General features: G+C 41.7%; 1 protein-coding gene across 2 annotated transcripts in view; it reads left to right on the forward strand.

Annotated features, from left to right (window-relative positions):
• Window positions 1-8,202: 8,202 nt before the first annotated feature.
• Window positions 8,203-21,165, forward strand: part of EMILIN2 (elastin microfibril interfacer 2) — a 38,167-nt gene continuing 25,204 nt past the window's right edge. Inside the window, exons 1-2 of one of the 2 annotated variants that reach the window (XM_056485372.1) lie at window positions 8,203-8,413; window positions 8,488-8,610. In XM_056485372.1, the coding sequence (XP_056341347.1) occupies window positions 8,286-8,413; window positions 8,488-8,610 (251 nt within the window). In that variant the 5' untranslated portion in view covers window positions 8,203-8,285. The remainder of the gene's footprint in view (window positions 8,414-8,487; window positions 8,611-21,165) is intronic. The other variant, XR_008839888.1, reaches the window with a different exon arrangement.

Raw genomic sequence — 21,165 nt, forward strand, 5'->3', positions numbered from 1 at the left:
TCTGGATATGGATGTCTTCTCTGTGAAGAACTGTCCCCATAATTTGTGTTAATCTTCAGCAGGACACTATTTGCAGTGAAATTACCGTGTAATAATTTTCAGTGGCTCCCCTGATCTCCAATTAGGAAATGTCCTACTGTGCTTCAGGCAATTTACTTTCCCCTAGTGCAGTTTAAAAATATGTCTACAGACACAGCCTCTGTGATATTATTTCTCTATCAATGATAAACTTCAGGGAACAGTAGGAACGAACTGGTGAGATTTACTAATTGAATATTTGCCTTCAAGTGGCCTGTTGTTGGTAACACTGGAAAACTGTCAGACTGAAAGTGTAGGCTGACAAGAAGCAAGGCAGCTTCTTAAAAATTGTCTTATTTCTCCAAAATCAAAACTAAAAGGAGCAAACTAGTAGCCAAAGTATTTCTAAACAGCAATGACAAATATAAGCTTTCCATTTCTTTCAGAAGGAGAAACAAGAAGCAAAAGAAACGGCCAAAAACCCCCTGATAATTTTCTGCTTTCTTCCTACTCCTTCCCCTGCATCCTAACCTCAGCTGCTCTGCAGCAGTGTGGTTGCTGTTATTACTGGAATACAGGGATTTTCATCTGGCACAGGTTAACCACTTTCCAAATTAAAATGGGCTGTCTCAGCATATGCATGATAACCTGTATCTACAGACCTTTCATTGGCTTTAACACTGTTGTGCAATTGGAGTGGCAAAATTCCCTGCAGAGACCAGGCCTCAGTAAAAAACTTGGGACTGGAACACTGGAGACAACAGAGCTCTGATTTTTTCATATTCTCTAGCATCACTGACAGGTACCTATAAAACAGCAGGAATCCTTCTTTAATAATTTCTCATCCTAGAGCAGTAATGACTCCACCATTTTCTTCTGTAAATGGCTAAAGGGAAGAAAGAGAAAAGCTCAACAGCAACAGGAGTGGAGAGTACCAACAATTCCTGACAGAGTTCACCCTGAACTTAAGATTTACTTTTAACTGTCATTAAAAAATATATTTTAAATAACGTTCTACAAGCCTGAAATTCTGTGCTTGTTAAAGTGAATGCTGTAAATAATGCCAGATGCCCTGAACTGAGTCCATGACTGAGTTCATTTTTGAACATATGCTCCTATATATAAATTCTTCATATCTTATGTTCACTGAAGTAAATTCTAAAACCATGAGTTCATTTCACCACTACTGCATACAGTCTTGTCCAGTGGGAGTATTTCTGTCTTTTGATCCACCAGTTCTCAGTCCTCCACACAGGGAGCACACCAGCAATGTTCATCTTTAACTTCTCCTCCAACCAGCATCCCTGTAGCCTCTGCTCTTCCAAGATGATTAAAACCACACCCTCTTTTGGCAACAGATACTTCCTTTCAACAATAAAAGACAAATAAAGAGGATACAAGTCCGTGGTTGATCAAGAACACTCATCTGTACAGCCTGCAGCAGGAAGGATGCTGAACTGTAAGATGTGTCTGAAAGAATCAGAGGAAATGGTGTCACCATCCTCACCAGGGGGTTTTGATCTCAGGTGGGAAAAAGGAAATTCAAGGCTAATCTGGACTCATCTCATAGACAACTTAAGGACACTGCTGAAACCTATGAGATGTTCTAAATTCTAAATATTTACCAATTTACATAAACACTCAGTTAACTGAAGAGAATGGAAATGTCACTATGAGTTTAAATACATGTTTAAATACTCTTCACTGTCTACCAATTGTAATTAACTACATGGCTACTGCTCATTAGGAGGCATGTATTTAAACCTACCCAGTTTCTCCCAGTACTGGAAAGAAAAAATCAGCAAGGCCATTGTCTGTGGAAAACATTTCTGTACTTCCCAAAGATTACTCCAAAGACTTTGCTGCCCAAGCAATGGAATAACTTTAAACCAGCATGTCTGAAAACAGAATATTTGGTGGTTTTAAATAGGCTATTGATTCTTGCCTGAGATTTTCAAGATAATGTGGCAGAACGAGGCAGAAAATGCACAGAGATGGTACCCAGTGATGCTATCCAGCAGAGGTTTGACTGAAACAAATCTTGGGTGCTTAATTCCTAGTTTTCACAGAGCTGAGGGCTGCTAATTCCCATTAACATTGGTGGGAGTGAAGTACTTACCTACTTCAAGTATGTTGCCCTTGGCTCATTTAGATTTCTTAACTGATCAAACCAGAGCACTGCTATCACCAGTTAATTTATTTGCAGCCCTGAGGAATCCAACACACATGGTTTGCAGTCTGATTAATACACAATTAGGATATAATGCAAAACATTTATCAAGAATAATTTCTTAGAAAATCTGTAGAATAAACAAAGGTAATTATTAAGCTTTTTAATGTAAAATAGATAACAATCAGAAGAAATGTGGAGAACATTTCCTTAATTTTTTTTTTTTAATTGGGAAATAATTAAGCCAGGAGTTATTTTTTCCAAGGAAGCAAGACTGATGTTGTGAATCACACTATTAGGTCTTAGTGACATAAAGAATTTCCGCCTCTTGTTTTCAGGAAGACTTTCTTATTTTAAATTTAAGGGGACTGACTGCATTTTTAATCAATTCCTTTAAATAAACCAACATCTATTATGCCTAAAATGAGATTATAAAGTCTGCATAGAAACTTGCCCCTGTTGTAGACTCTCACAACTTTCTTGCTTAGTTCAAACTCCAGCAACTTCAGCGAGAGACTGACTGGATAAACTGATGAACAAGGATTTCAGGCTTCAGAATCATGTGATTTTTCTATCAGGAGCAATGTAATTGTTCAAAAATCTGCTGACAACTTTGTCCCAAACACTGCAAAGCCATGTGCCACTCCCTTGCTCTCCATTCCAGCTCATCTTTAAAGCATCATGAAAGCTGAAATCTGCCACTTTCAATCAGAGAGCAGCATGTTGAGGAGGGCAGTGCATGCTGTGAAACTTCTGGGAGCTGCCCTGTACCTCAGGAGGAAAGGACTGCACAGAAATTAATGCCCTCAGTTTTACTCTTTATTCTGAAATATTGCACTACCATCAAAAGTGAAATATCAAAGTAAGTATGACAACTCTTCATTTCATAAGAAGCAGGATTCAAATAAACTCTTCATAGCAAGGGATAAACAGTGCATAGTTTAAGGCTCAGCCTTTTAAATACATTTCAGCAATTTGCCTGAAGGTTTTTGAAGGGCCTGAACACAGGTAGCAACTGTAGTTTTATACAAACCAGCTTTGTGTGTGCTGGTTAGAGAAGCAGTAGCTGTGGAAAGAACAAAAGAACTTTGTGCATCTTCTCCCTTGAAGTCACCTGGCAATTTCACCAAATCAAAGATAAGCTGACACAAAAGAAGTCTCTTCCCCCTACCTCCTCTACCCTCCCATCTGCCAAGAAATGCCAATCTCCTCTGATTTTATTCCAGTACCCATTAACTTCTTTGCCCCTAACACATGTGTCAGCCAGCCTCGGGCTCTTCACTGAAAGATCTCGTGGAGCAATAAAAGGTTTTCTTCTGATTGTCATCCCAATTGGATTGCAGACTTGCTCAGAAAACCATGGTAACAGTGGATGATATGTCAGTCAGTCCTCTCACATTATATAACAGGTAATATAAGAGAGCACTTATCTTTTGTATGGGATGAGTGTAGACCTTGATCCCACTCTTTCTGTAGGTGTCACAGCCACTCAGTATTGTGTAGATAGGCTGTTCCACAAGTGTGGCATCCTTGTGGTTTACCACTCAGATCATTCTTCCAGGTGAACAATGTAGTTTGATCTCTTCTGTCCCACCTTGAGGCCTTGAACAGATGCAGTGGTGTGCTGAGAGCTGCTCCCAGGATATAGCCCTTGTTTCCTTATTCTCCAACCAACACAGACAATAAAGAGCATCAGTTTCAACACAAACACTCGATGCATGCTGCAACTAGGCAATGTTTGGGCTCTTTGTAATACACTGATTTGTTTTTCTGTTTAAATAAATAAAATTAACACAAACTGTTTTTCCTCAAAAAGGAAGTAACACCAGGGAAAAAAGGCTGGAGTTGCCAGGTTGCCCACCCACACACTGAAACATCCCCAACATCACACTGCCAGTGCCTAGAAAGGCAAATATGGCCCTTCAGTAAGGAGATGTGGCCAGGCACTGGTTGGAACCACATGGGCTATTTCTCTGCATACTCCAGAGCTCCTAGAATGGTGTTTGCTACAGAACTTTTGTTGTGGAATGAACAAAATCCTCAGTGGTTGTGCAACTGTTATGGCTCTCCAAGGTAGTTCTTCAGTTAAGAGAAATCCAAAACACTTCACTCTCCCTTCTCTCATTTATTTATTGATTTATCCCTGACTAGTAATGCTTGGATTTTAATCTAAGTTCAAGTGTTTATAAATAGTGATTTTATTAATATCTGTTATTTATTTTTCATTCAATCATTAATTTTCATTAAGCATTCAAAGCTATGTGTCTGGCAGACTTTAGTGTGGTGATCACACATAAAAATTTAAATATTGAAACCCACCACTTCTTGTGATGGGGAACGATTTTTTAAAGAAATTGTGAACAAAGCTCACACACTGATCCCAGAGTGGAAAAGTTGCAAAACACCCATCCTAGATTCAAATTAGGATTTTTATGTACATGTTAAGATGACTATGTAATGACATATATGCCAAGAGAATGGGACAGAGCTGTATCATGTCTCTGCAAAGCATTATTCAAAGCCCTCCTTCCCCACATGAGTACTTTTCCTGGTATATCCAAGCCAGCATGTGTCATACACCTCCATCCAAGCTTTCCTCTTTTAGCCTGGGGTTTCCTACAGCTTCCTTTCAAACTTTTCTTTGTTCCTTACACCAGTTTCATCTTTCCAGAGGGACTCTGCTACTTTGACTCATGGACCAAGTTTACACAGCACCAAAAGTAAACCCAGACTACTCCCAGCTGTAGGCTGGCTCCTCACATCTGATGGCCAGTGACAAGTACCTGAAAGACCTTCTGCACCACAAACAACATTTCTTTTTGGTTTTTTTTTTTTTTTTAAATTAAAGAGAAGCATCAAGGCAGTACAAACACTTCTCAAAAAAAACATTCACCTCAGGTTATTTTGGCCATGTTTTGAGGCAGTGAACCTGAAGAAAAGGAACCCAGAATTCACAAAGTAATTTGTTGCTGAAATCTACAGAAAAAAATAAAAAAGCTGATGGATAAGGGAGATAAATTGCAGGGAAAAGACCATTTCCACCCCATGCACCCACACCATTACAGACACATTTTTCTCTTGAAGTTCTGCAGCACATATTCTGGTAATATTTTTGCAAATTATCCTGCCCACCCGCTCTGTGCATTTTTCTCTCTCTGGCAGGCCCTTGCACATGGCCCTTGCTGTTTCCTCATCATCATCCTGTTAAGAAGTAAGAAAGTATGGGTTATCTTGGTGCTAGAGACACAGCCAGACTGCCTAGTAAAGAAACAAGAACTTTAAAACATTTCACAGGATTTGTGGACTGACATTGCTGAGCTCTGTCTCCCACGATGTGTGTACTGAGCTGGCCAGGCACTGAGGCTCTCCTCAGTGCACTCACAAACTACAGGCTCCATGTGTAGGGAGGGGTGCAGGGATGCTTTCCATGTCCTGCAAGAATCATCTGTCTTGGGATTACTGTGAATTTTAGAGATGAGAGGACACAGCACAGAAATACAAAATGTGAACATTTCTGTCTCCTTGAGAACGCGATTAACCCTCATACTTGCAGTGTGAAATAAAACTGGTTACACCCACAGAAAAAATGCAGCCATGTGCACAGCTTGGACCACATCTTCAGCAGGCACCTGAGCTGAAGATTCTCCAGACAAAGCCCAGTTTCTGTACTGGTTACTGTTGAACCAGCTGATATCACACTGTGAATATGAGAAGAGCTGAGGTCAGCTCTGTGCACCCACCCAAGTTCATCCAGTTCTATTCAACCCAACACTTCCAGCACAAGTCATCCTCTGCTGATACTCCTTACTGAGCCATCATGTAGCCACACTAAAACCTCACTCTCTGCAGCAGCACTTGTATTCAAGTTCCCACAGAGCTCTAGTTTCAGAGAGAAGATGGGACTGGTCCTGCAGGATCTTGTTTTTCATTGTTAAGGTTTATTTTAAATGAAACAAACACCAAAATGCACTGTGCTTTGCAATGGAAGAAGCCTTACATAGCCTTTTAAAGAAATGGCAGCAAATGCTGTCAAAGCCTTTTTTCATAATATTTACACAGTAGTTGATCCAGACAGTAAAGGAACAATTATATACCAGAAATCAGGAGAGATTTTCTTACATAGTTCCTGAATGAACCAACATTGACAGAAGTTGAAGGAAGCTCCTGACTTATTATCTATCATAGCCATGGGGTAAGCAGGAACTCTAACAACTCCTTCCCAAGGTGTTCCCATGTTGTTTGGTCAGGAAATTGATTCTGGGATTCACAGGTAAGTTGGATACCCTCATGGCAAATCAGGTAGCATCTCCTTTGTCTTCCTTCACCAAAATATAATCTCTGTGTTTAGCATATGGAAATATGCTGTTGCTTCATGCTCATTTTGTTTAAATCAGTTATTAATTTTTCTACTATGCAGTCATTCTCAAGACAGGCATGACCTCAGTCTTTCATTATTTGATGACTTTCCCTTTGTGGGACAATGTACAGCTCTTCCATGTTGCTCATCACTCTTGGAAAAGGACCAATTTAACGAGTTCTTTGGCTGAGTGAGATAGGGGGAAAGGAAGAAAAAGCCTCCTTCATTGCTTTTTAGGGACTGAACTCTAGTCTTGCTCTCTACAAGCTTGGGAAACTCCAGATAATTTCTACCAGCACAAATAATGAAACCTGAATTACATGCTTCTGTGAATACACAGTGGCACAGGAAATTGTTTAACCCTTGAGAGGGTTTAAGCATAGTTTCTTAAGACAGTGAGGTGTTAGCCTCTTCAAAGCATCTACAGAGCATTCAAAGGGTTTCAAGTGAAATTGGACAGATTGAAGAAACATCTCTTTTTTCATTGCTATTTATTGCCAATGAAGTGTTCCTATGCATCTGTAATGGCACACATTTCTCTAGGGGACAGGAAGCTTTAGTGTATATTTCCAATGGAACAGTTTCTAAAAACCAATCTGAATGCATCAATTTGGCCTCAGCATTTAAAGCTTATTTCCCTGCAGACTTGGAGGCAGAGTGAAGCTGCTGGGTGAGATTCACAGTAAGACTGGCAGATGAAATTTGCCAGTTTCAGCAGGTCGGGGCGAATGGTGAGGTCAGCAGGCTGCTGCCTACAGCAGAAGGAAGAGCCCTGCCCTGCAGCTGGCAGATGTGAGAACTAGGAAAGCCTGAGCAGCTGCTGCTGGCCAGGGGAAGCCTTGGGAGCTCGTGAGCAGGGCTGGGGCTGGTCAGGCTCAGCAGGAGCAGCCCACACTGTTCCCAAATCTTCCACCCAAGCTATTCTCCACCCAAACATCGCTCTCTCCCTTCCCCCATCTCCCTTCTCCCATCCCACTGGTGAGCAGCCTGCCCTGGCCAGCCTCGATGCTTTGTTCAGTGTCGCTTCAGCCCAAAACTCCAGCTCACAAAAGAGCTCGGGAGGATAGAATGACATCCCCGCGGTCCTGCCCTGGTTGGACCCTTTGCTGAAAAAGAGCAGGAGCTGAGGAGGATAGAGGGACATCCATCCCTGCGGTCCTGCCCTCGGTGGGATGGCCTCACTTGGGCAGGCCACTCATCCAGGTGCTTGAGCTGGATTTTAACAGCCAGGTGAAGTTCTCTGCTCAGTGAACACCTCTCCTTACAAATAAAGGTTAATTGTACATCCCCCGCCGGCACCCTTCCCATGACAGCGGGTGAAATGAGGCGCCACGAAAGGAGCGCCGACCACTGCGGCATGGCGTGGGGCAGGAGCACAGGGCTGCCCCAGAGCACCAAGCAGCCTCAGCGTCCCCCGGGCTCACCAGCTCTGCGCCGGCCGCGCCTGAAGAGCCAGCGCCCCTGCCCCGCCGGCGGCGGGGGGCTCTTATCCAGCGGCCTCCCATCAGCTTCCCAGGGGGAAGAACTGGCCCGGGGGCAGGGCCGGGGGCTGCGGCAGCCGGGGCTGGAGCGGGGCGGGCGGAGGGGAGCGGCGCCTTGGCCGGAGGGGGTGCGGAGCGCCGTGGAGGGCGGAAACGGGGTGGGGGGATTTGCGTCAGTGAGGGAGCTGAGAGCGGGCGGGACGGACGGAGGGACAGACGGACGGAGGCACCCGCAGAGAGGCACCGGCCCGCCGCTGCCATGGAGCTGAGCCCGGGGCCCGCGCCGCCCTCGGGATGGGCGCTGCCGCTGCTCCTGGCCCTGGGCGCCGCGGGGCTCGGCCACGGCACCCCGCACCTGCCCTACTCCCGGCCGGGCTCCCGCAGCAAGTGAGTACCGCCCGCCCCGCGGGGCCAGCCGAACCGGGCCGGGCAGCCTGACCCGCACTGTCCTTCTCCCGCAGGAACTGGTGCGCCTACATCGTGAACAAGAACGTGAGCTGCTCGGTGCCGGACGGGACGGAGAGCTACGTCCAGGCCCAGTACAAGTGCGCCTGGAACCGGTTCCCCTGCGAGCCCACCCTGGTGTAAGTAGCGCCCGGGGCGACCTCGGCGGGGCAGCGCTCGCCCGCCCCTTGCCCGGCGGGGTGCGGGGGTGCGGACCGCCCCGAACAGAGCTCGCTCGTCGCGGACAGCGGGCTAGTTAGAGCCAGACGGAGCCGCTGCTCCGTGCCGCCGAAGGAGCTGCCCTGGCACCCCTCGTGGGCTCGGAGCGGCGTGCGGGCGGGCGGAAAGCACGCGGGACGCTTTCCCTGGGCGGCGGCAGCGGCGCCGCGCCCAGCGCTGCCGGGAGCGCACCTGGAGTTGTGCTCGCTCCGCGCTGCTGGATCGGCGCGTAAAGGGAGAGCCAGGAGCGTGAGCCAGCACCTTCACAGCCCGCGTATCCTTGTCTGGCAGCCAGCAAGGGGAGCGGCCAGCGCAGATTTTACGGGGGGTAATGTAAAGTTGCACGTTTGATTTTTAATCTTCGTGCGTGTGGCCACCTGCGGCAAGGTGTGGTGCAGCAGGTACAGCTGGCATCAGGGAGCAGAGGGATCTCTGGCTAATCGCAGGCAAATCTTCTTTCCTCATTTTTCCACTTGAAAAGCAGTACTATTTACACATTTCTGTTTGAAAGTTCTGGGGGATATGCACTCTGTGAAACCATTTCAGCATCCTCAGGAAGTCACTGGAAAGACACCCACAGATTTTCATAGCCTTAGACTTGGCCTGGGGGATTATAAAGAGTGTTTTACAATAAGGCTACAGTGGCAAGTTTTTATTTTGACATGAAACAGTGATGGTGAGACAGATCCTGGGTACTACTGAAATAGAACTTCAGACACTGATGACGCTGCCACCCTGGGGCCCATGACAATAGGTGTTGGGTGTTTGGCATTCAAATGTGCTGCTTTCTGTTTGTTTGGGTGGTTATTTTTGTTAAAAACACACCTTTTCTCTATATAAACACTAGAATTTGAGGGGAAAAAACAAAGACAGCAGACAGCTGAGTAACACCGTCTTGTGTAACTTCCCTTGTTTCTCCTTGGAGTCTTGAACTGGCTGTTTTGGACTTCTGACTGGTTTTATGGATGTGTAATGGGGTGTGCCCTCTATCCCAAGAAATCTCTGCAGTGGAGCTACAGAGGCATGAGGAGGGGTTGAAACTGAGCTCTTTAAACACATAAATCACCAAGCATTGAGATAAGGAATTTCAGAGGCGGTAAATTAGGACTTTCATGGACTGTCTGCTAGTAGATAGTGAAGAAAGTGCAAAGGCATTGCTTCTAGCTCGGGAAATTCCTGCACTGAGAGTGTGAAATTGTTGGCAGGAGTAACAAGGGGAAGCCCAGCTTGAGCAGGGGGCTGGATTGCACGACTTCCAGAAGTCCCATCTCTTCCAGAGCTCTCTGTGGTTCTCTGAAATGGCATTGTCTGTCCTTGTGCTTCTAAACATCTGGAGCTGGCTGCTGTCAGAGAGAGAATATGGAGCTGAACAGACATTTGGTCTCACCAGCTGTGTCCAGTCTCATGGGGTTTTTTTGTTCTTTTAAGAATAGAATTAGCTGCTTATCATAAGACTTTGTTTCTTCTATTTCACTTTCTTTGGTGAACATCACTGTTGTTTTGGCAACTGCAAAACAATTCCTTGTTCTTAACATAAAATATTCCTTATTCCTACATGAAATATTTTTCTCCTGTCACAGCACCAACTGATTAACACAAAGAGAAGGTGGAATATCAAAATCTTGAAATTTTATTGTGTTCAAAACTGTTTATAGGTTGTCATTTTATTCTTGTGTCTATTGCAGATAAGCTCAATTAGTGGCAGAGGAAGAAAGGTGCAAATCCAAAAAGTTTGAAATACATGTCTGAAGTCCTGCAAACCCTTAACTTGATTCCTGTGAAAAATATTGTTTAATTCAGAAGGAGTAGCAGTCTGAATAATAAAATGTGTTTATATACATTTGCTAGCTAATGTTCACAAAAATAGGACAGGAAAGAGCTATAAAACAACAAAGAAACGACTGTGAGGACTTTGTGGAAATTATTCTTTTTTTTTCTCCTTTATACACTTGAACAGAGAATTTAAAATGAACTAAGTAGCAGATATTCATGGGAATAGAGTACAGTCCCTGTGTAGTCTCCTCTCGATAGCCATGGTTTATCTAAGAGCTCATTCAGCTGCAGACTGTGGGGACAGTGAGATCCAAACCAAACAAAGAGTTCCTTAACTGTATCATGGATGTGTGTGTTTTATTAGTACTTAAGTACTATTAGGTCTATTTTTTAATCAGTCAGTGGATTTACTGTTGGTTTATATTACTTTAAGAGGAGATTTAAAGAGTCCTTCCAGTGTTTAGGTACAGTCTAGGTTATGCATAACAATTACTTAGCTTGCAGTGTATAGGGGAGCATTTCACTGCTTTAAACTTGCAGTGTGCTCCTGAATTCCATGTGCTCTTTACAGACATGAGAGTGTGGGTTGCAGATATGGATTATAGTCAGCCCTGATTTGCCTTTGAATTTATTTTGTTTTTTAAGAAATAGAAAGCTCTTGTGAGTAAGCATAAAATCATATGCATGCATGAATCCTTTTTACCAACCCTTTTTAGGCCTATTAAAATATAATTTGTCAGAAGACAAAAACCCTAAAGCCCCCTGTTGGAATTATTGCATTTCCATGATTGTTAACTGTAAATTCACTTTGGCTGCAGGGTGTATTTCCTGCAAGGTTAAGTTGAAATTCAGGAAATTATTACACTTCATTGTTTAACTGTTTTATAGGTACTTGGGCTCGATAGTGCATTTCCTTGCTGAAAAGTTGGTGAATGCTTTGGCTGATTAAGGTGTCAGGGATGAGAGTTGAAGTGTGGCTGCTTAAGAGATAGGAAGAGAGAGCAGAAAAAAAGAAAGAGCTGAAATGCCCTTTGAAGTGTGTTCCCTTTGAAGTGTGAGGGGCTCCTGATTTATTTTTCTTAAAACTGTGACTAGTAAATGAAGAAGAAACTTTGTTATTAGTGGGTCATTGGGCTGAAAGGTACAAAAATATTAGTGTTTATACTCACTAAAAAGAACTTAAGTGTTTTGAAATTTAATATTGCTTCATAAATAATTGACCCCTCACAGCTTCTTTTGTCATGAATTTCCATTCCTAGCTTTCTTATGAATGGTTTGGTAATTTAATTAGCAATAATAGCAGTTGGAAACTAGTAGCATTATCTATTTCTAAAAGAAAAAACATGTTCCATTTCTGGTTGGATCCTGCACACCCTTTAGGGTTGTGGCTTGTTGGGGCATCCTCTGATCACTATGGCTGGTTCAGTGTAGGATGTTGTCACAGCAGTTGTTTGTTTTGCCTCTTGTTCTGTAGAAAGTGTGGGCACACCTGGCTGTGCCAGAGGTGCACCAGTTTATGGCTTTTGGGAAAAGCTGCTTTCACTACCAAGGTTTTGATTTTAAAATCTGAATTGAACTGAAGTAGCTGAATGTTTTCTGGGACATTTTCTGGGTTTATGTCTTTGCTACAGAACTGCAAATAGGAGTTGCCCCTATGAGGTCGTAAATCAAATAGAAAAGAATTTAGCTTGGTAAAAACCTCTGGAGGTCATGCCATATGCTCATAGCCCCCAGCTAACAGCAGAACCAGCTTCAAACTTAGATAAGGTTGCTCAGGGACTTGAAGAAAGGATGTTTTATCAGATCTTCTAATTCATGTATCAGACCCCATTAATTGTGCTCAAGTGAGTAAAGATATTTGTGTGCTCAAGTTAGGTCATCTGTCTTCAGCTTGTGAGAGTGAATTTCATTACTTAGTGTAAGCTTCTCATCTTAACACTAATGATAAATGTATACTAAGGAAGGCATTATTTCATTTAGAAAATGACCCAGAAAATGATGAATGAATCAATAGCTAAATTAGCAAGCCTCTCCAAATCTCTCACTGAGCAGTATTTTCCAATTTCTTGTTATTTTTACTTCCAAATGATCATAAATAAGCCCAGTGCTAAACTAATCATGATTTCATTCATGGCCCAGAAGATTCAAAGCACAAGATTGAAATGACTTTAGAGAACGTTACTATGAGTTTTCCGTATTCATAAACAACAGTTTATCATATAAGAGTAAAACACTGCTTTTAATAAGCAGTATTCCCCATTTATTAACAATATATTACTGGGTAACAGTGGAAATTTTGTGACTGAAAACCCTCACATGAGACATCCAGTTCAAGTTGGATGGCTTCATCCATCTGGCAACCCCAGAGCGACCTGGGTGGAGCACATCAGCCCAGTCTAGGGACACAAAGGAAATCCCCATGTAGTTCTCAACCTTCTAACAATGTAGCCCCAAAGTAGTTTTCTCTGAGACTGTTCTGTTGCTAGAAATCAAGCATACAGGTCAGTGTCAGAGTGCTCAGCACCAGGCAGGATCAAACCTCAGATATACAAGTCAGCACAGATTGAGCCTGTGTCTGCCTCTGGCCTCCAGCAATGCATATCTCATAAGAAAAACTTCAGGATGCACAAAAACTTGAAGGGAAAGCAAGAGCTGTTTAATGTTTCCCCTCCAAGTATCTATAAAGGTCTTCAGGACTTTCTTTCCAACTTTTTGTATTTTGTATGAAGTAGAATTTCTTTGTACAGGCTCCAGCTAGCTGACTACATAGGGAGGTTAGCCTAGGGGCTTGTGCATTGAAAGCAGTAAGGAAACTTAAAAAACTTCAGTCTCCTGGAGTGCCTGTTTGAAAATCTGTGAGATCCTGCTGGGTGTGGTAAGTTTTTCTGGCTGTCTCCCCAAGCCTGAAATTGTGCATCTCTGCCTCCATGCACTGAACGCAGCAGAGTCTTTCTTCTCTGTGGACTGGACAGGGAATTTTCATTTCACACATCATTTGAATTTGTTGCAATCATGTAAAAAAAAAATAAAAAAAATCCCATGCTGCTCCTTACTTCACATTAATGTAAATACTGAAAGTTTCATGCTTTTCTGGTTTGAGAAATGTGTGACCTGGAGGTCTGGGGCCTCTTCTGTTAAGCACCAAACTGTTGCCAAAGCAATAAATTTTTATTTGTAGAGAGCTGCTGACCCATTTAGGTGTATTTCATCATAAATCACCAAAATAATCAAGAAACATTTTGTACCATTAGAAAGTGGGCAGTGCCAGTTTTACACATTGGGGATGTTATGACTCCCATCTGACTTCATTTTTGCATTTGCATTTCCTTTCCCTTCTGGTATTTTAAAAAGTAACATGTTCAAAACAATGCTCCATTTTATTCTCAAAGTTGGGGTCCTACTTAATCCCACAGGTTAGCGTTGTCTTTCTGAAAGTATTGGTTGTTTGTTTCATCTGGGTATATTTTCAAATGATCTCTCAGCTACAGTTCTTTCTAAAGCATTCTAGAGAACAGCTTGTTTCATGGGCAGAGAAGCAGAAGGGAGACTGTTGGAGCTCAGTTTTTCAGGCAGCTTTATCAGCAGCAGTGCTCTGCATCCTCACTTCATCTCTCTACTCATATAAGGTGAGAAGCTTGGTCCCTGCTGCTGGGAGAGGCAGGTGATGATGCTGTAAACATATAACCTGTTGCAAGGCTGTTCCTGTTCCATCACTGAGCACATCACATTGCCGCCCTACAAAACTTCCCTGAAATCCCTTTGAAAGGGATGTATTTTCAGGGTTCTCCTATCCCATTCTATTTAAGTGAGATTCTAATGTCTTACTGTTGGTCTGCTACCATGTGTTTGACTGGCATTTCAACATTGTAAATCCCAAGACTGAAGCTCTGCTTTAAGCTTTTCCACAGGCTGTCTGTAGCTCTGCTTAAATGCACCCTGCATCCTTGTTTTGCTGCTCATAGGAAGAGGATGCCTACCTAGTGATGGTTATGAACATTAAGAGTATTCACACTTTAAATTTCTGGGCATTTCCTACAGGAGTTTAGTGACCAGCTTTTTGCAAATAAAATCCTTGGCAGCTGAGAGAGTTAAGCAGATAGGTGGGTGTTTGTGTCTGTGTGTGTGAAGATGTGTATGCAACAAGAAGAAATCACTAGTATGAGACACGAGGTCAGATTTTTGAGTGTGCAGTCCCTTGGTTCTTTTTTCCCACAAAGAAACATTTCTCTCTCAAGAGAGAAAATTGTAGTTTGAATCTCATATTTTTTTGATAAAAGAATTCCAGCTGAGTGGCATAAAACCCACTGTATAAGTAATAAACAATGGCACTTTTGGAGACTTTGAAATGAAACCATGTGGTGTTGCCTGAGAATAGTTGAATGTTTTTGTTTTCTACCAGTTCATGTAATCTTCTCTCCTTCCTACTGAACAAAGCACAAGCTCTGCAGTAAATTTCAGCCAGATTCTCTCAGATGCATTGAAACAGTGTTCAGTGTTGAAGACAAAATAGTGCCAGAGACCAGGGCTGTAGTGAGCTGATTTGGGCAGCATGGTTCTCTGCTTCTTCCCTGGTACCACTAGATGAGATGACAGTTTTATTTAGGGATAGACAAATACAACTTTTTCCTTTCTCGTATGAAGGAGTAATGCAATCACCTGTGCCAGGTCTCTGCCCACTGAGCAATTTCTTCCAGATGGAAGGTCACCTTCTGCCATCATGCTTTCCAGGTAGTGTGAAGACAGCAAGTGAAAATAACCAATGGAAAAAAGTACTGAGTCTCTAAATGCTCATTCCTATTTTATGAAGCATTCAGTAAAATCACAGTGCTTTCATAGTGAGTTCTTTGTCAGTTTCTTTGCAGGGACCTGGATGGGTGATTTCTTGGGTGTGTACAGAGCAGGCAGATATGTTCCTGTGGATGAAGAGTGCTTTGACACATTCCTTTGCTTTCCTTCAGCTTCTTCCCTGTTAATCCTCTCAGCCAGTGGCAGTTTTTTGTTCAGGATTCAGCTCAGAACAGATCTGGGACAAATGTTGGCCATGCTATACATGAGTGCAAACTTCATTAAGAGCTCCCTTGTGTGCCTGTGCAAACCAGGAGAAGCTGAGTCTCCTTGGTCATATGCACTAGTGGTGTCCAGCATACTCTGTAGGTAATAGGATGTAAATAATTACTTTAGGGTGAGATGCAGCCCTGTTTTAACTCTGCTGGCTGTGTGGACTATTGCTGTTGACCTTCATGGAAATAGAGACACCTAAAACCCGTCCTTACCTACACACCTGAAATCCAGGTGTGCTGAAACTCACTGTGGCAGACAACTGCTAGAATCTCTGAAGATTTCGGTGGAACTAGGAATTGTGCCAACATTTGTAGGGCAAATAGGCCTGCACATTTGGGAAGCAGAAAACATAGGGTCAATTGGTTCTAGTTCAGTGTTTGTGTAGTATAAACAGCCAGTAAGGTATATTTTCAGCAGAAGTATTTTCAGGCTACAAAATAAAAAATGTTTGGTCCAAATATGATTACATTTAATTACATCTTCTAGGTAGTGTTTTTGGGTGGTGTCTGTATGCCACTTCTGTGCTCCCATTGCAATAGATTGGAGATTTGGATGACTGGGACTATATAATATAACTGCACAGATATAACTACCAGACGATGCAATTTACAAGGAATGTGTCTACATGCAATAAAAATGTTAAATAGTGTAGATTTGATATCTTCTGTTTTATAGAGACAGAAATTTGCAGGCTGCTCAAGTCATGGGATTTGTTCCAATCACTGCAGGATTTTGGACCAGTCTTGAAGCTTTGTGCTCAGAGTAAACATTTTATATGCTGCTTATGTAGAAACATGCTGATTCTGTGGTCCCTTCCTCGCAGTGAGGATGTGGTGGCACTTATCTCATTGCATTTCCCCAAAGGTTGAATGTTAATATCCAGTTACAGAGCTGAGCCATATGTTTTCCCACCAATTTTGTCCAAATGTTTCTGATTTGTTTTATCGCTATTAGGTGACATTCCAAATATCAGTGTTAACTATTTCCTTCTGTGGTTTAGCACCGTGAGAATACTGTAGCTCATTCCCTAGTCAAAATGTCCAGCATTTGCAGGGAGCAAGAATTTTTAATTAAGCATTTTCCTGTGGAAGTACTTCTCTCTCAAAGAAGAGGAATATTTGAGCACTATTGTCACCCTGTAAACTTCATTTCAGCTGTGAAACACTTAGGATATTAAAAGTGGAGGTTTGTATTAGAGTTCTGGGTGTGTTTTCTCATTTGATCAGCATGTTGAGTTCATGGTGAAGGTAGCAGGCGTGGGTAGTTACAAGCCTGTTGTGGAAAAACTCGTAAAAAACAGTTCTGATGTTCTCTCTTGCAATGAAATATTAGAGATAGTTGATAGTAACCTTTATTCATGCTTTCTAAAAGAATGATTTCCCTATTTAAACTCAATTCATCAAGAGGTTATGACCGTCATCTTGGACTTGAAGTCCACAGGAGAATGGAGTGACCAGAAACAGTAAATGCTGGTGTGCTATATGCAACTTCTCACCACATAAGAAATTACTATTTTTAAAAATAGTTTTGAAGTATACTTGTGAAAATAATTATGTTTTTAAACACTTATTTAAATAACAGAAATCCAAGTCGGCCACAGGAAGATTTGACTTACTCTTACCCTTTTTGAATTGCATCACAGCATATACAGGTATAAAAGTGGAGCCTCAATTTTTAAGACATTTAGGAAACTTTTGTGGACCCTTTTGACAAAATAGATAACCCTGTGAAGATTCACACCTGCCAGATAAACAGTACGAAACTTGATGTTACATTCCAGCCATGTATCTTTATCCAGCTTCATTGAGAAGAAACGTGTTGTCTCTCTGGCTACCCTGGGTGCATTTTCTGTGTTTTGTATGTTTGTGATTGCATTTTTTAAGTTTACTCTGACCATGAGTGAGGAATTGGATTCAGAATACTGCAGATTTAAATAAAGACATGTCTAATTTGTGTAGTTTGGTAATTCCCAGTCCTATGTCTTTCACATACATAGAATCATTAATTATTCTCAGGATAAGAAATTTGTGAATATTTATAGCAGAAATTTATGGTTTGTTTTGTTAGAACTGTAACCAACAACATAATTGTGTTCAGTGCTGTTAGACTGCTACATCCTAGCAAAACCCTGGAAGTCTCCAGCTCCTCCACTGAAATTCATGGAGTGAGCGGAGTTCTGACTTTAGAAAGCATCTTGTCTGACTGAGGGTCTCCCTGGGGCTGGATGCATGCTGGTGGCTGTCACTGGTCAGTGCTGTCACAGTGACACCATTCCTTGCCTGGGCAGCTTGCAAGAATGTCATGTCTTGTGCTTGAGGAATATCATGGGCAGAGAAGCTGTGGTGTTTAAGAAATTTCTATGTGACTGGATTCAAATTGGAGAAGTGCTAGTGTAAGTTCCTGTTTCCCAGCCTTACATGACTAGCCTTCCTGGAGGAAATGGGAGTAGCTGCATGATTCATTCAGCTGGACTGGCAGTATAGAGAAGTACTTTTTGGTAGGTGAATCCCAGTTGAATTTTTGAGCCGTCCATGAGTATGGCTTTCTTGTTATCACATTCAAAGTGTGAATATGAAAGCTATTCTAGATCCAGATTTTGAAATGCTCTGATTCCAGCTTATTTTTGCTCTAGGAGAATTGTGATTTAGTATTCAAGTTAATCTGTATTTGATATACCATACTTGAAAACAGTTCCAATTTGTGTTGTTTCAAATTCGAAAGAATTTTTAAGAAGTGGACTGCTTTTCAATTTTTTGTAAAATTAGATTGTATTTAGGCATTTTGTACCTATTAGAATCAAGAAACTATCAAACAAAGAAGAGTGAGAATTTCAAGCAGGCCTGTTTTTTATTTTTAAGATGGAGTTTGGAAAAGTTTTAAATTTTTGACATTGGAAAAATATTAAGCTTGCTTTATTTTTATTTGTTTATGTTCTTTTTTTTTGGTTGTGTATTTTTCTGACTCTTGAAGTCATCTGAAAGTGTCTATATTGATGAATATGACTACAGAGAAGTTGTTCAAAGAGAAAATTGATGCAGAGATATGATTGAAAATCCTTATTCTGTAATTTGAGCAAAGAAGTGCAGAATTTGCATATACTACTTAGTTCTTATTCATTTTATAAAATTAGTTTCAGCTATATTCTTAAAACTTTGTTGGGGAAAAAGAGATTTGGCATTTGAAAATATCCAGAATACTGTATTTTTCAAAAAGGGGTTTGGCCCTAAGCTAAAAAGGAGAACACACACAAAGTTAGGAGCAGTTAAGAGTTTTATGGAAATCATACAGAAGTATGTTCAACCATTTCCAGCATGGGAAAACTGATCTGGAAGTTCAAAGTTTGCATTTCAGTAATGTGGTGGTTGTGAGAGAGGTTGTAATGACTCTCAAAACCACTTCAAAACACTAAAGCATCTAGCTAATCCTGTTGCTCCAGACTCTGGCAGCTAGCTGGAAGAAAAGGATTCAAACCCAAATTATCTGCACAAGATAAGGGAGAAAGAAAAGGAAGTTCCTGGGTGGCCAGGATATTGTTCTTCCCAGTGGTGCCCTCTACACTGCACTCCTCTATTTAATTTTTAAAGCACTTGACCATGGGGATTTCTGTGCTTTGTAAACAGGATTCAGCAGATGTTTAAGTAAAAACTGTAGAAGAAATGATGAGCTGGAGTGCAGTCTACAGCTGTTTCATATATGGTGTTCAGAAGGTATAAAAGGATTGGAAACCCTCTCTGAGTTTATGTGCTCCAAGTCAGAGTTTGAAAAGCTGACAGCCACAGCAAAGCTCTGCACTTGTGAGCAGCTCATGGACAGAGATACAGCTCAGCCTGAGCCTGCCTTCCTATGCAGATCCACAGAAGAGCAGAATGCAGAGAGGCTTATTAGTATAAACTACTCTTGGCCCAGAAATATTTGGAAAAACTATGACTGTCTCTAGTGAAAGTAGCTTTTTCCCTTTAATGATAAGTTGTAGTAATAACGTAAAACAACACTGAGTGTTTCCCAAGTGCAGAAATTAGACTATATTGTGGCAGAATTGGGAAGGATACATCTGGAAAAGAAACAAATTCATAATTAATAGTTAATATTTCAAGCACACTGCAACAAGTTTGTTAACCAGCTTAACTATAAAGGGGGAAAAAAGGGACAAAAAGGAACAGCAAATGGCTGTCAGATGGGGAGCATTATATTAAAATTATGTATCTTAATTATGCTGAATAAAAAAGTTACAATTATTTCTGCAACTGTTTACACACATGGCAGGAGAAGCTTTGAGGGGAACAGTAGGCTAACTTCCACTCTGTGAATTTAAATAGGGAATGTTTCACAGTCTGTGTAAGATTTACTTCTTTCCATTTGGTAGCTGATGACTGATTTTTTTTTTTTTTTTAGGCTAGTAAGGAGTTTTGCATGTAAATACAAGGCCATGTTCAGTGAAATAGGTGATTTTTGTGTGGTAGCATTACTGCTCCTGGTGCTGCTCTGTACTGTGTTCACTCTGTCCCAGGATACACTCCCTGTGAGCCCAACCAGGCTATGGCTGCAATCTATTACAGAGCTCCTGTAGATGCCTTTGCTGCTATCCTGCATTTATTCTGCTGGTATTACTGTTCAGGGACACCTCAGCTGTGAAATGAGCCTGTCATTCATTAATGGATGCAAACTGTTCTAATCTGAAATAATCTTAAGGGAAAAAAGATCTGGAAAAGCCTTAGGGGAATTAGTAGCATGGTGCTAGTTTTGTGTGTTCCAAGAATACCATTTTATAGAGTCCAGGTGGTAAATCCCTGTTTTATTCATTTTCCTCATCTCTCAATCTGAAATGAGCTGTACATTAAATTGGTTTTGTTTTTATCCAATAGCACAGGCTCTGCTTATGATCTGGTGGATACCACAGTGTCTGAGGACAGCTGAACATGTGGGATGTGTTTGGAGGGAAGCTATGGAAGAAGTCTATGGTTAAAGAGAGGTGCACAACCAGAATCAGTTTGTAATTTATTAACTTTTGAGTGATTAATCAGGGAAGCTCAAGGTTGTATGTACATAAATAATGTGTGCATAGGTTTGTCTGCCAGACCCTCTTCAACTTAACTGATAAAGTAGGAAAGAGTTGATTTCTTTGTTGGTTGTAGTGTTTCATCTGATTCCTTCTTTCATGTCCTTGTCTGACTCACAGTTTCAGCATTTTGTCTTTCTCTGGAATATCCCTCCCAGCTTTGACTGTGCTGTACATATGGGTTCTGAGGAATGGTTTAAGTGGAGACTGTGGAAATATAAATGGAGAAAAGCAGGCAGAACCATTTTTTGTTGTTCAGAAGAGCCCTGGGGGGAGGGTTGCAATGGAAAGTTAGAGGAAAAACATTTTGAATTTAGAGAGTGAGGCACTGGTGGTCACAGCAGTGTCTGATGAGTTGTACCTTCACTTGCCACAACATTTTATCCTCATCCATGAAAGCCCCACGACTCCCTGTGTGTTGAGTGGAGGCAGCTTTAAAACCTAGACAGAAGCATTTTTTCATTTGATGTTTAAAGCAGAAAATGAATAATAGCTGTAAGTCCCTGATTTTCATTATAAAAACCCTGAAACTCATTTTAATTTTGCCTTTAATCTAAATAGCAGCTTAGGTTATGGATGCTTTCTG

This window comes from Oenanthe melanoleuca, chromosome 2 (genome assembly GCF_029582105.1).
Source record: "Oenanthe melanoleuca isolate GR-GAL-2019-014 chromosome 2, OMel1.0, whole genome shotgun sequence".
In the NCBI taxonomy this organism is placed as follows: Eukaryota; Metazoa; Chordata; class Aves; order Passeriformes; family Muscicapidae; genus Oenanthe; species Oenanthe melanoleuca.